Source organism: Sinohyriopsis cumingii, chromosome 9, assembly GCF_028554795.1.
Source record: "Sinohyriopsis cumingii isolate HCF-2022 chromosome 9, ASM2855479v2, whole genome shotgun sequence".
Taxonomy (NCBI): Eukaryota; Metazoa; Mollusca; class Bivalvia; order Unionida; family Unionidae; genus Sinohyriopsis; species Sinohyriopsis cumingii.
Window position 1 is genome coordinate 85,148,550 of NC_142969.1, and position 13,650 is coordinate 85,162,199.

The 13,650-nt window shown below is 36.8% G+C and overlaps 1 protein-coding gene across 1 annotated transcript; it reads left to right on the forward strand.

The window, feature by feature from the left end:
* Positions 1-545: 545 nt before the first annotated feature.
* Positions 546-13,311, forward strand: LOC149792161 (metalloprotease mig-17-like). Its single transcript, XM_089969358.1, has 4 exons — positions 546-703; positions 9,701-9,836; positions 12,658-12,768; positions 13,194-13,311. Exons 1-4 carry the CDS (start codon positions 597-599, stop codon positions 13,227-13,229), a joined length of 390 nt encoding a protein of 129 aa, XP_089825484.1. The 5' UTR covers positions 546-596; the 3' UTR covers positions 13,230-13,311.
* The last annotated feature ends 339 nt before the right edge of the window (positions 13,312-13,650 follow it).

Here is a 13,650-nt window from a genome sequence, read left to right on the forward strand (position 1 = left end):
GAAAACGATCGAGTTACTAGATACATATAGGGGGATACGTGTAATAATTTGCGTCATAATTCGAGTTGTAAGCTTATCGTTATTGTTGTTTCGATAAAAGGGTGTATGACGTGGCAGTAAGGAGGTTTTTAATGCTTTTGCGATGCTAAAAAAATTCAAGTGATCAAAATAATTCTTAAACCTGAATATCTCTAGCAAGATGATGTATGCATTCCACATTTTTAATGGTATAGCCTATACAATATTAGAAGATGGAAATAACTTCTAAATATTAGCCACAAGTGCTCTCATAGCCGCTTGGGTGTTACAATAATTAATTACATATTGAACGTGTATGTATTTTGAGTACAACGTTAGCGGTTCCATTGATAAACTTTAGAAATTATATATATATATATATATATATATATATATATATATATATATATATATATATATATATATATATATATATATATATATATATATATATATATGAAACTTTACTTCGTTTATGATCATGTGCTGTGGCCGTGTTTTATTTCCTTTCCAGTCTTGGAGCACATCACGACGGCCAGGGGGAAGCCAGTGATTGTAGAGCTGAAGATCTTTTTATCATGAGTTCTCGAAAGAATGAACCTGATCCAGATGAGCCATACTCCAGAAACCCATGGGTATTTTCTTACTGCTCTGTGAGATCATTCAAGCACACGTTAAAGGACAAGTATGTACAATGTATATCGAGGCATATACTATTATTATAATTATATCTTATTATAATAATATGAATTTGTGGTGGAAGGAGTGTTCACGGAGAGGTAGTACGTATGGTGGGGCTAGCATTCGTACCCCCGTGGGGGTAGCTAGTCCAACTTTGCACCCACTTGAAGCTCAACTCTTTCTTATAGCATCAGTGAGCGAAACTCGCTTGGCCGACGGGGCCCAGGTGACTAAGTTGGTGTTGGATACACCTTTTTTCTGGAGTGGACGTTGCACCAATGAACATCGTGAGTTTGGAGTTGGTTTCGCCGTCAAGCTGAGTTTGCTGAATAAGCTCTCCATCTTATCAACATAAATTAATGACTGGCTAACAATGCTGAAACTACCGTTACATGAAAAGAATCAAGCACCACTCAATAGTGCTTATGCATCAACCATGACCAACTTGGAGTAAGCCAATGTCAGGTTTTACTAGGAACTTGTAGCTCTGATTGCTTCGGTACCAACGTCAAATCATGATCATGATTTTAAAGCCATAGTTGGCGCGGATTACATTTCGTGGGAGGAATTTATGGGTAGACATGGCATTGCCAACTGCAGCAGCAACGCAAATTTGCTTCTGAGGATGTGCGCAACACACGATTTCTTGATCACAAACACCATAGTCCGTCTGTGTAACCGTAAAAGAACAATTTGGATGCACCCGCGATCTAAGCATTGGCATCTGGTTTAGTACATAATAGTCCATGGGAATGACAAGCACGTTGTCCGGGTGACTAAGGCCATTTGTGACGCTGGCTGCTGGACATACCACAGGCTACTGATTTCCAAGATGAATCTTAGATTTCAACCCCCCAGACGTCCACAGAGAGTTAAAGTCCCAAGGCGACTGAAGGTCTCCAGTATGAAAGTCTGCAACAGTGAGTAAGCTCTGTACGAAGCTCTGACAAGGTCGCTGGAAACCACAGACTTCGATACCAACGACGCAGAGAAATACTGGGCAACCTTGAAACATCTAAGGCACTCTACTATATCTGAAACCCTTGGCATCACTACGAGAAAGCAGCAAGACTGACTTGACGAGAACTGTGAAGAAATACAGTTACTGCTTGAGGAGAAGCGTGATCTCCATCGTGAGTACAATATCAACCCCAAGTCTGCTGAACACAGCTTCCTTCAGCAGCGTCTGCCAAGCTGTACAGAAGTAATTGAGCGAGATGCTGGACACATGGCTGAGACAAAAGGCTGTTGATATTAAGTACTTTGTTGACATACACGACATACATAATGTATATAGTGTTCCTCGTGATGTTTATGGACCAATAACAGCAGGCACAGACCCACTATTGAGCACAGATGACAACACTCTTGTATTCGAGATAGCGAAGATACTGGATCGCCGGGCGAGAACTCAATACCAGAGGCCTCACCCTGCAGACCGCCCCCATAACAATCGCCGACAGACCACAATGGTGCTCCTTTGTTGTCGCCTGAAGCACCAGACGGCGCAGAGAGGATTGATTGATTGATTGATTTTTGTTAATATTCTTACATCAAAAATGTATAAATAGGTTATACAATTTCACGCTGTTTCAACTTGCCCACAGAGGCATTTCTTCCATCGGCCTGTCCGCGGATTCAGAGGAATAGCCCGTGCTGACATGATTTTTCCCTCGATATAACTCATCGTTCCTAATATGTTTTAAAAATTACAACCGCACCAGTGTATATGTGTATGTGTCATCCGATTCCCTCATTTCCTGATCCTATGCACATCCTATTATATTGGTCGTGCTCTGAAGACATAGTTCTTTAAGCATTATCTTAGGCTTGTAATCCATAATAATCATGTGATTATATCGATGGATTCCAAAGTCTTTAATGCTCTATTTAAAGCTGTCATTCTCGCACTGACAAGCCGTTAACTCTTCTTTTAATTTCCCTACTCCTCATTCACTTCTTGTATTGTTTACTGATATGTTCACACATTTTTGACAACGCTTGAATTAGGTGGATAAGGATACATTCTGTGTTGTTAAAAACTACAACATATTGTCTGTATACTATTTGCAAACCATATTATACATTCCGCAATCTATATAGTCTATATTTGTCAATCGATTTCATTTTGTTGGTGTCGGATTCAGCGACCTCAACACCGATTGACCGATATTGCGTCAGAAAAATGGAAGTCTGTTGGTGGATATTCCTTCTTCTGATGCACGGGATACTGCATCATCTACTTCTTCCTCACTCCCCGATGCACTTGATGGTCTGCTCTGTTGTTTCTCTTTTTGCCACTTTCCGATGTTGCCTGACTTTCTTCTACGATCCGCCGTTTTCAGGTAAATTCTTTTACAACTTTCTGTTTAGTAAATTATGCCAGGGTATGCCTGACACACTAGATGGACTATACGAATAAAATCTGCTCAAACGACCTACAATAGTATGCTTTGTTTTCCAGAGTTGGTGTATTTTGTGAACCCATTCCAAAGATCGTTGCTAGTTTTCTTGATTGGAAACAATGTTGATTTTCACGCAAGAAGAAAACATTTTTAATAATGCCCGTTAACTCAGTCGCAATAAAAGAAATGAGGAATATGGATTAAGGTAATCGGGTCTTTTCAACTGCCGAGGGCAAATGCAAAACAAGTACTGCTTGCTTACAAGAGGTACGTTATTGATAAGTACGTTGCGACTTTCAACCATTTACACGAGAATCATTTATTAAAATGCGAATCTAAGACAGCATTAATGAAGAAACTACACTACGTTTTGTCCATACACAACTTTGTCTGATCATGGAAGCATTTGATTACTGAAACGAGTTTAGATAAAATTTCGTTTCAGAAATGTTTGAAATCATCTAGGAGAGGAAGTAATCCATATGTATAAAAGTTTCAACATTGTGGTTTTGGAAAGCAGATGGTCACTCGTGGTTACATACTATATGAAATAAGCTCGATTGTCTTTAGGTTCTCGACAAGGAAGATCAGTTTAACACAAATCATTGGATTCCATGGAACGGAATACGAAATCCAGGTCCCAAGTTAACGACGGTCCGATTATTAATTTTTACAAGTAATGACAAGTGATAATTTGGCAAATAAATTTACTTTTTCAAATATCTGTTAAATCTGTCGATTAACTGGAAGTTTCAGTATTCAGTTGGAAGAGAGCTTTGATGAGTTGTATCTGAAAAGGGGTCAATGGAAATATCAAATGGTCACTCAAGGTAGTCTCTTCTGGGTATCCAATGGTCACTCAAGGTAGTCTCTTCTGGGATGAGAGTTTCCAGATACTCTTCCAACTATTCTTCTTAACTCGTCATCATACATTGGTCGCATTATTTGTGACCAGTATAATCATCTTTATAACCACAAGAATATTCTTTTGTTTGGGTTATTGTTATACTAGAGGCGAGCAAAACATAATTCAAGAAGTGTTTCTCTTGTTCTAACACTCATGACATCACCGCTCTGTCTTTCTTTACTTTCTCACTTTGGCATCGGGACGTACCTGCCAAAGTCTCTTGTTTGTTGGAAAATAACATCCCCATCGATTTACAACGGTTATATTCCATTTGTATGTTAGTCAAGAGACAATGAGGGATTCGACTGTCACTCGTCGTAGAGTTTTCTTGGCTATGATAAATTTGAGAGGTTGACTAATGTTGTTCACAGATATTGCACATATCATATCCTTTCTCAATAATAATTGTGCGCTGGTTTATGTTTACTTTCAAATGTAACAGGGTAATACTTCAATGTAGTCGCAGGTGTACATTCACGCCATTCAACAACTGTTTCTTTTAGCCACATATCTAACCGTACAAGGTCATTCATTCCTACGCCATTACTTTATTTTTTTTTGGGTCATAACCATCGTTGTTTGAGGCATATCATTTTCCGTCTACTCTGCACTCTTTGAACGTATTTATTTTGTCTGGGGTGCACAACAAAGATGCATCGAAGTTTGGGGTCTTAGCCTCTTTTATATAAATAAGGAGATTATGTAAAGTAGTTCGGTATTGGTAAGTGTCCATGATGTAATACGTTAGCTTTGAAAGGCCAAATTCATTTGACTGAACATGAAATGCCTGAAGTTTCTAACGAGCGTAACTTTCACATCGGTGCTAGATTAAAGTAGCTGTATTGAAACTTTGTCATGCAGATGCCATTAACATGTAGTCAGATCAATGTTAACTTTGGTATGTCCTTTGACAACAAACTCGACAGGAACTGAGGAGGAAAGAGTCGAATCTGTGTGCAATTCTTTGTTGGAACATTTGCAAGAACCTAAGTGCATGGCCTAGGTAATCAAAATGTTTGTCTCTTATTCTTTTTCTGGTAGTGGTTTGAAGTCTGCATATTTTACAGCACCTCTTTCAGTCTCAACTGTGTTGTGGCGTTGGTGATAAACAGTATGTTATTGCTGATTGTTCTGGTTGAAGTAAGTGAAGAAATTGTTTCCACAAATACAAAACAAATTGAGAGAAAATATTGCGGACAGAGTTATGTGGTCAGAAAATGAAATTTGATACGGTGAGAAGATGCATCGTACTCGTTCATTATATTTTTGTCCGGTTTATCAAGTGTTTTGCCAAAATGATTGTTGAAAATACCTCAAATCACAAGAAAGACCTATCGAACTTTAAAATAATGATAAGCGTAGTAAATTTCATTTGTCTTAAATGGGTCTTGTTTTTCAAATGGGAACGTATTTTCCGTTGTTTAATTTGTCTTTCGTTACCGTTTTTAATGAATAAATGAAACTAATCATTTCGCTTGGAGTAGTCACTTCTTATGGAGTACATCCGATATTGCGAGGATGCGAGTCATTGTAAGCTTTAAAAGGGCGTGGTTACAGGTCTATTCATTCTAGACCATGTTGATGTGCATATTATTTACACACACCTTCTTTGAAGAATCATCCGCAACGTTCCAAGACACTAATTTTGGTTGCAGGATTTTGAGTGTAGAAAATAGGATTTGTTTTAAAATATTATCTAAATATTTGTCAAAGGAATAAATAAGGTCATTTTAAATATAAACCAATGACTCAGAAAACATACTTGCTTCCTCGATTTATAAAGATACATTTGTCGGATCGGCTTGCCATCGGTGGTCGATTCGTACGATTGATTAACATTAAAGCTGGGTTTGTGTAATGTGGACCGCCTATTGTTCTCGCCACTACTATCGTACATCCTACTTTTGCATAGGCTTTTGACTTGGATTTACCTTGATGGTACAGATCTCTGAGTGTATCTGTGTCCAGCCGTCTATATAGGACTGTAGTAAATGATGCCTAAAAGTGTGTATATGTTCTTAAGTTCATTAAGTCATCCAATGTTCTATATTCTTAGAATATTGCAGTAATTTTGACAGGATGTGTTCGATGCGTAGCTCCTGTTGGGAAGATTCAACATAAGTCATTTATTTGCTTCTCTTTTCATTTTTACATCTCTTTTTGTTTCTGGCTCTCATTGTCTCTTTCTTCCGGAAGTTGTAAACTTTTCCCACTGTAATATTCTTTCCGATCATTTGTCAAAGGTCTTGACACTGCTAACTGACGCCTGTCTCTCTGTCTTGTTTTATCGATTGGTTCCGTTAAATTGGTTCAAGTACAATTCACAAACAAGTCCAATCAGCTGTTAATGTATTTTGAATGATCCTGATTTCCCGTCCATAAGTTCACTTTGGAAGTAATGAAAAGAAAGACATTTCGAGGTTTAGCTAAATATAGAGATTGGTCCATCTTTGAAGTAAATGAAGTGCTCTTCAAATACAAAATCTCAATGCATGTATGACATTAGATTATACATTATTTGTCCAATTTTATACATTACTTTCGTGCGTATGTGCAATCTCCTAAGAATACGAGATGTTATCGAAGTCATTTTAATCACTAGCAAGAAAGATGGAGGTGAATGTCGATTTTTTCGAAATTCGATAGGTGGCAACCTAATTATTCTTGGAGTTTCAACTCTCACTTTGAATGTCCCGGAAACCCAAACACATCGAGACTAATATATTCCATTAATGATTTTAACACCCATAAACATGGTCACATTTTAGACTGGATTCTTCATAGACCTGATCATGATATTCTACGTTCCTCCCTGGTATCCCACAAACTTGCATAAGATCACATCTGCATTATATGTCATCTTGACGTATCAGTCCCTAACCCTCCACCTTTTGTTGCTACTAAAAGAAACAGTCATATGATAAATAGAACCAAACTAATGCATGACATTCAAGAAAACCTAACAACTTGCCAACCATCTACAGCAGAATAACTAGATAACTGCCTGCGTTCATTGCTCGACAAACATGTCCCAGCCACCAAGTGCAGAGTATCAATTCAAAAGTGTTATCCATGGTATATCAGTGTTACGGACCAGCTTCCCATTGCTGAAAGAGACCGACGTAAAGCTGAGACGCTTTGGGTTTCCACCAGACTCACTGTTCATAAGCAAGTCAAAAGTCACTAAGAAGAACGTCACAAACATAGTCCATGCAACAAAATCAGCCTACTACAGTACTAAGATCATGGAAAGTTCCAGCTGCAAAGAGCTCCTCGAGATTACTAACAAGCTAATGTCAAGGAACAAGAGTACACCTCTTCGAACTATCTTCTCTCTAGTCGACCCTCCTGAACCGTTTGCAAATGTCTTCCGTGACAAAGTACAAACCATTAGAGATAGGCTTGACAACACATTTTCACTTGCCACTTCCTCACCATACAGTTGGGATGCAGAATTTCAGCGGCAACCATTATCAGCATTAGAATCTGTCTCTATGGATTTAGTACTTACGATCATTTTTGAAAACTGCCATTGCAAAGCCTCTGCTGAAGAAACCAACACTCGATCATAACGATTTAAAGAATTACCGCCCAGTTTCTAATCTCCCATTCATTTAAAACAATATTAGAGAAGGTTGTTATATCCCAACTTATATCTCATCTGAATTCAAACAGTCTTCATAGCAATGTACAATCTGCATATCGCCCTTGCCACTGCACTGAAACTGCTCTCCTAAAATTAGTTAATGACACTCTTTCTGCTTTGGACAGCGGAACGATTGGTCCTCACCGACCTTGATTTGTTTGCAGCATTTGACACAATAGACCATGCTATAATACTTCACCGTCTCCAGCATAAATGTTTCATTCATGATACAGCCTTACTGTGGTTCAAGTCCTACTTGGTCAACAGGACACAAATTGTATCTGTAAATGTAATAACTCCAACCCAGTTGATCTATGTTGTGTGGTCCGCAGGGGTCTGTTCTTGGACCTGTTCTCTTCATTCTATACATTCAGTCGCTCTGAAGTGTCATAAATCATCATCCAGTGTCTCAACAATTGTACGCTACAAATCTAGCCACCCAACTGAAGTTGATGCTACCATCCAAGGTGTAGAGAGGTGCATTTCTGATATGAAATCATGGATGACATGTAACAAGCTGCAGATGAATGATGATAGAACTGAGGCCATTCTGATTACCTGACAAAGACTTTCTCATTCACATCCTTTACTTTAAGCAATAAATATCAGTAACACCAACATACAATTCACACAGTCAGTACAAAACTTAGGTGTCACTCTGGACAGTACTATCCCGCTGCAACAACATGCCATGAACATATGCAAGTCTGCATATCTTTAGCTGAGACGCATCATCTCCATTCGCAAATATCTTTCCGTTGAGGACTGTAATCATTCCGCTGTCAAAGCAGAAAGAGTGTATGTTCATTAATATTTTCAAGACCGGACTAATTTGACTCATTTATGTCTGACTCATCTCAATATCTACTTCAGAAACGTCAAAAAGTACAAATCACAGCTGATCGGATCATTCTTAGAGTATGATGATCAGAGCACACGTCCCCGCTGCTCTGTACCCTACACTGGCTATCCATTCGATCCAGAATCAAACAGAAAATTTGTTCTCTGTGCTACTTTTCAATGACTGACTCCAATCCAACATACCTATCCGACCTCACACATGTATTACGTTCCTCTTCTGACAATCGTATACTCATTAATCCCACTACGAAAACGAATTCATATGGACAACGTTATTTGGTATACCAGAGCTCAGCAACGTGGAATGAATTGCCACTGAAATAAGACACATAGACACAGTGATTTCATTCAAGAGTGCTTTTAAAACTCCCTTATGTCGACTACAAGAATAAACTTAAAGACCTAATAATGTTCCCGACCTGAAATATTTACAGCATGTTTTTATGTTTTTTAATTTCATGGTGTTTGTTTTTCTGTAATAATATCATTATATATATTTCTATGTTATAGGTGTTGTCTAATGTTGTAAAGCGCTTAAATCTTCTAATGATTAGGCGTTATACAAATTCCTCATTAATTTTAATAATAATAATAATAATAATAATAATAATAATAATAATAATAATAATAATATTATTATTATTATTATCGTTTTAAAGACAGACAATAATGATGATTATGTTTCGAACATTTTTGCACTTCCTTCTTTACACCAATAGCGATCCGATACAAAATACGAAATAACACATAATGCATCGACTGAGTCAAATCAGTGTCATTAACATAAACATAATTCAGCCAAGGTGTCCCTAATTATTCGTCCAAAACATGAACTGTAGATTAGTCTCTAAGATCTTTACACATTACACCATAAAGAGCGTCAAAATTGGTGCAGCTTTGTTTGCATACTGAGTGAGGTATATACTTGTTGGTTTACTTTGATGTTCTTTTCGTATAGGCCGAAGATCTCGAAAATACTATGCCGGCAGACGAGTCAAGATGAATTGGACTAAGATTCTTTTTCCCCATATATATGTGTATGTGTGTGTGAAAGAGCCCTAAAATTGACTCTTGTTCTCTGGGATTTGCAAAAACTGATTCAAAAATACATATTAATATTTAAAGTTCTTGTCAGTATATGTTCTCATTGGTCATATTGTATATTATACATTCGCATTTCAGAGCTTGTGTGACTATTAAGGGTGACTACTACAACCACCAGGAATATACCCAGCATGTGATGAAACAGGCAGGAGAGGTGTTCTCTGCTAATGAGCAATGTGAGCTCACGTATGGGAAGAGATCTGTCGTTTGTGAGGTATTCTGTTGTGTGCGTGTATAAGCGTTGATGTATGTGCTTTTAGCGAACTACTGGGAAGATGACTGCCTGCTCAAAATTAAATGTTATTTATTTGTAAACTTCTGTATATGTTGCCAATATGAGATGTAGGCTGGACACTATGTTAAGCATCCCTTTATATGTGTATGAATGTTTTACCGGTTCTGCATTTATCCTGACACTCTGACACTAAATCGGATGATGTAATAGTAATATGAATAATCCATCATTCGTGCAGAAATGTCAAACTAGTTCCAACTACCATGCTTTTGTCGTGACAACACACTGGTGTGGTTTTTGTAGCACACATGTAATAACATATAATGGATATCTTCTGGCACCCATGGTTGTCCAACAACACATTTTGTACCAGAACTAAACGTTCCTCTAAGCTGATGTTCTTGATACACCTCGATGTCTCAGAGGCAGTGTTTTATTTGGAAACTAGAGCGAATGTAACCATCTTAGTGCGTTTGTCTCCAAAACGCAGGAGTTGTTATCTAATAACGGGACTGGATATGACGGTAAAACACGAACCACAATGCAACGGAACTGGCCGATGTGGGGTAAAGTGTAGTTGCAGAAGAAAGCTTGTTTGCTTAGCTTTGCATTGACATAAAATATGTGACCGGAAGTTTAATAACTGCCTAAACAAACAGTTACTGGCATTGCCACTTTAAATGTGTCATTGAGCTGTTATTGTAGATATTGTTATCAGTAAATCAATAATTTTTGTTATATCTCTGATAGAACGTGACGAAATACTAACCACTCAAAACTATTACCTGTATTTAAAGGAAAGCAACGTTAAAGCCATAACAGAACATAAATTGATTACAAAGATATACATGACTATGTTCACCTTATAGAATATAATTCATCTTATTACATGCCGCGTTGAAACAAACATTTTACATATCCATGACTTTATCTGTATTTAAAGTTTTTCCTATTTTTACTTTCCATTTTGAACAATTAACTGAAATGGCAGCATCCTTATAAAATAGACTACTGTGACCTACATTTCAATAATGGAGACTTTAGTTTTGCATTCAACTCATGACACGTATGACGTTGGTATACTAAGACCATTGTATAGCGTCTCTAGTTATAGCGAGAGGGTTGTTCTTGATGATCCCTACTACCTCAGGTCAGTAGCCATACGTTATGGCCCATGTTGAATGCCTCGCTAACTTGCGTCTTATCTTGGATGTGTAATGTTGATTTGGTAGACATTGCTAGTGCTAGCATAGCGAATTAGACGATGACATGCATCTTTTGTATTGCCACAGTCTTACAAAAAAATCTAGCCTCTTGTGACTATAATTGTATATTTTTCTGGTTCTGTTTTGTTTTTGCTTTTAACATTGGCCGTAAGAGTTTTTCGGTATGCGTTCATACGTATTTTACCTAGAATCATACAACTTGGTTATTGGGGGAAGTTTATTATCAAGTTATCAAAAAACACGTTACTACACCTTATTAACAAGAATGTCGCTGGGACATAAATTGTATCATCTACCAATATGAGTTCATTTTTTACTTTTATGATCACATATATAAATCAATACTAGACCGATATACCTCCTAACCTATTAGAAATTCCCTTCGTGGTCGTTGCAGTTAGAAATATAAATAGATAAACTAATTCATTGGTATGATTTCCATATTAATAACTTTATATTTATTTTTGATCGGATGACGTTAGCAGTTTGAGAGGGTACCATCGACAATTTCCACCATAAAACAAGTGACATGTTACAAGCAATAGTAGCGACATGACTAAAGGTGTTACAACAATGTTAAAAATCTACATCAAGAACACACACACACACACACACACACACACACACACACACGGACGCCCCAAAAATGGGTCCCTGCATCCATGTTGGCAATCTTGTCAGGTTTAGAGTCATTGGCTTTCTTCAAGCACATAATCCGTAATTATTAGAACCTACTGCTTTAATAGCGGATTTAAAGCACGTGAGAACATATTTACCTAATGTTACAATAGTGGTAATAAAGTGTTACCCATGAGTGGAAATGTCAGATTTCATTTCACATCACCGCTTTTACGCCAGATGTTATCAATGCATAACGTAATTACCCAAATTAATACACGCAATACCGATTACAGCTGATTGCTTGCGCATGAAAATGAATATTGCTATAACAGTAACCTTAAAGAGATACTCTTGCACTGTTGGTTTATTTTATTACAAAGGAGATATAAGAAATCAGGTACCTTTGAATATGACTTTTTGTTTTATCTAAACCACGAAATCTAAAACCTACTAAAATACAACGGTTTAGAACAAACCTCAAAGTTTTTTTTCCAGATTTCAACAATTTCCAAATTCAATCTTCAACAGGTAGAGTAATTCCAAAAGGAAATCTGGCGTATGCAGTGTCTAGTTGCACAACACAAAATAAAGTCTTGGTGAATCGTTAACAAATCAGATGTTTCTAATATGTGTTGATTAGAGTTTCATAAAAATTAAAGTAAAATCCAGTTAACAGCAAAGCAACCGAGACACATATTCCTTCCGCCCTCATCACGTAAATGGACTACCCCGAAGCTAGCTATTGTATTCCAAAGACAAACATAAGTTATAGGCTGTTTGCAAAATGTTAGAGGAAATAGTCCCATTCTATACATTTAGTCATCGGGATCAGAGCCAGGTCAGTTTTGCATTTATAATAACATAGCTCTAGACTAAAATAACTCGATTAGTGGCTGGCTATGAGAATTCAGACACTTCAAGCTATACCTAATTTTAAATCTTCTTTTTTAAAGACTCCTATTGAAAACATCTGCAGTTTCATGAGATGTACGGATCCAAAAACAAGCGTTTGCGAAGAGGGATATTATATTGCATCAAGAGGAACCGCATGTGGATCACTTAAGGTAATTCCTCCTTTTCACAATTTCTCTACAAAAATGCAAATGCAATTCTAAAGTTATACAATTCTAATTTACCCGATGTTCCGATGGCCGTTTATAGCAAAAGGATATTCCGTTAGATAACTAAATTATATTTTTGGGCAAATAATGTCTAATTGTGAAACATGAAGATTGCAAAAGATTGCATGATGTTCTAGAAGACATTACACTGTAATCTGGTTTGTTAGCAGCCATGTGAGCCTCTTGACAGTTAATATATTAAGATCTTGTTAACAGAAACGGAAAGGATTTCCGAAATTACGCTTTCTATTACAAATGCAGAAATTATTATTATTATAATATATATATATATATATATATATATATATATATATATATATATATATATATATATATATATATATATATATATATCTTCTTTTTGCTAGTGGTGCAGAGACGGAAAGTGTGTTTCTAAAGACTAGAATTAGGTGAGTTGGAACGAATAGAACTTACCATGCCAAACTCGGAAACATCATATGATGTAGGTTTAAATTCTTCTCAGACCAGGCATGACATGCAACCAATAGAAGTTACATTGACAATGAATTGTGTTGTACGCAATATAGCCTTTCACGTGTTTATATTCAGTTAAACAGCACACAAGTACCAAAAACAACATTCATAAAGACGTTGTTAAATTTATAACTTTTAAAAAATTAAATCGGCTATTAATAAGCGAAACGTTTGAATTTGCTGTTTATTAGATTACAATCATCGGGATGATGATTATATTCCCTGTAAGTATTCTACACCCCTGTAAGGTTGAAAGATAAGTGCATGAAAGTTCTCGTAGATTTTTCGAGAAATCAAGATTATATATTAAAGCACGCCTTTCATTTTACA

Excerpts from the sequence above, each read along its gene's own strand:
- LOC149792161 (XM_089969358.1), top strand. The coding sequence starts at position 597 with ATGAGTTCTCGAAAGAATGAACCTGATCCAGATGAGCCATACTCCAGA. Across the intron at positions 704-9,700 it reads AAGCACACGTTAAAGGACAA|AGCTTGTGTGACTATTAAGG; the intron begins GTATGTACAATG and ends TTCGCATTTCAG. Across the intron at positions 9,837-12,657 it reads AGAGATCTGTCGTTTGTGAG|ACTCCTATTGAAAACATCTG; the intron begins GTATTCTGTTGT and ends TCTTTTTTAAAG.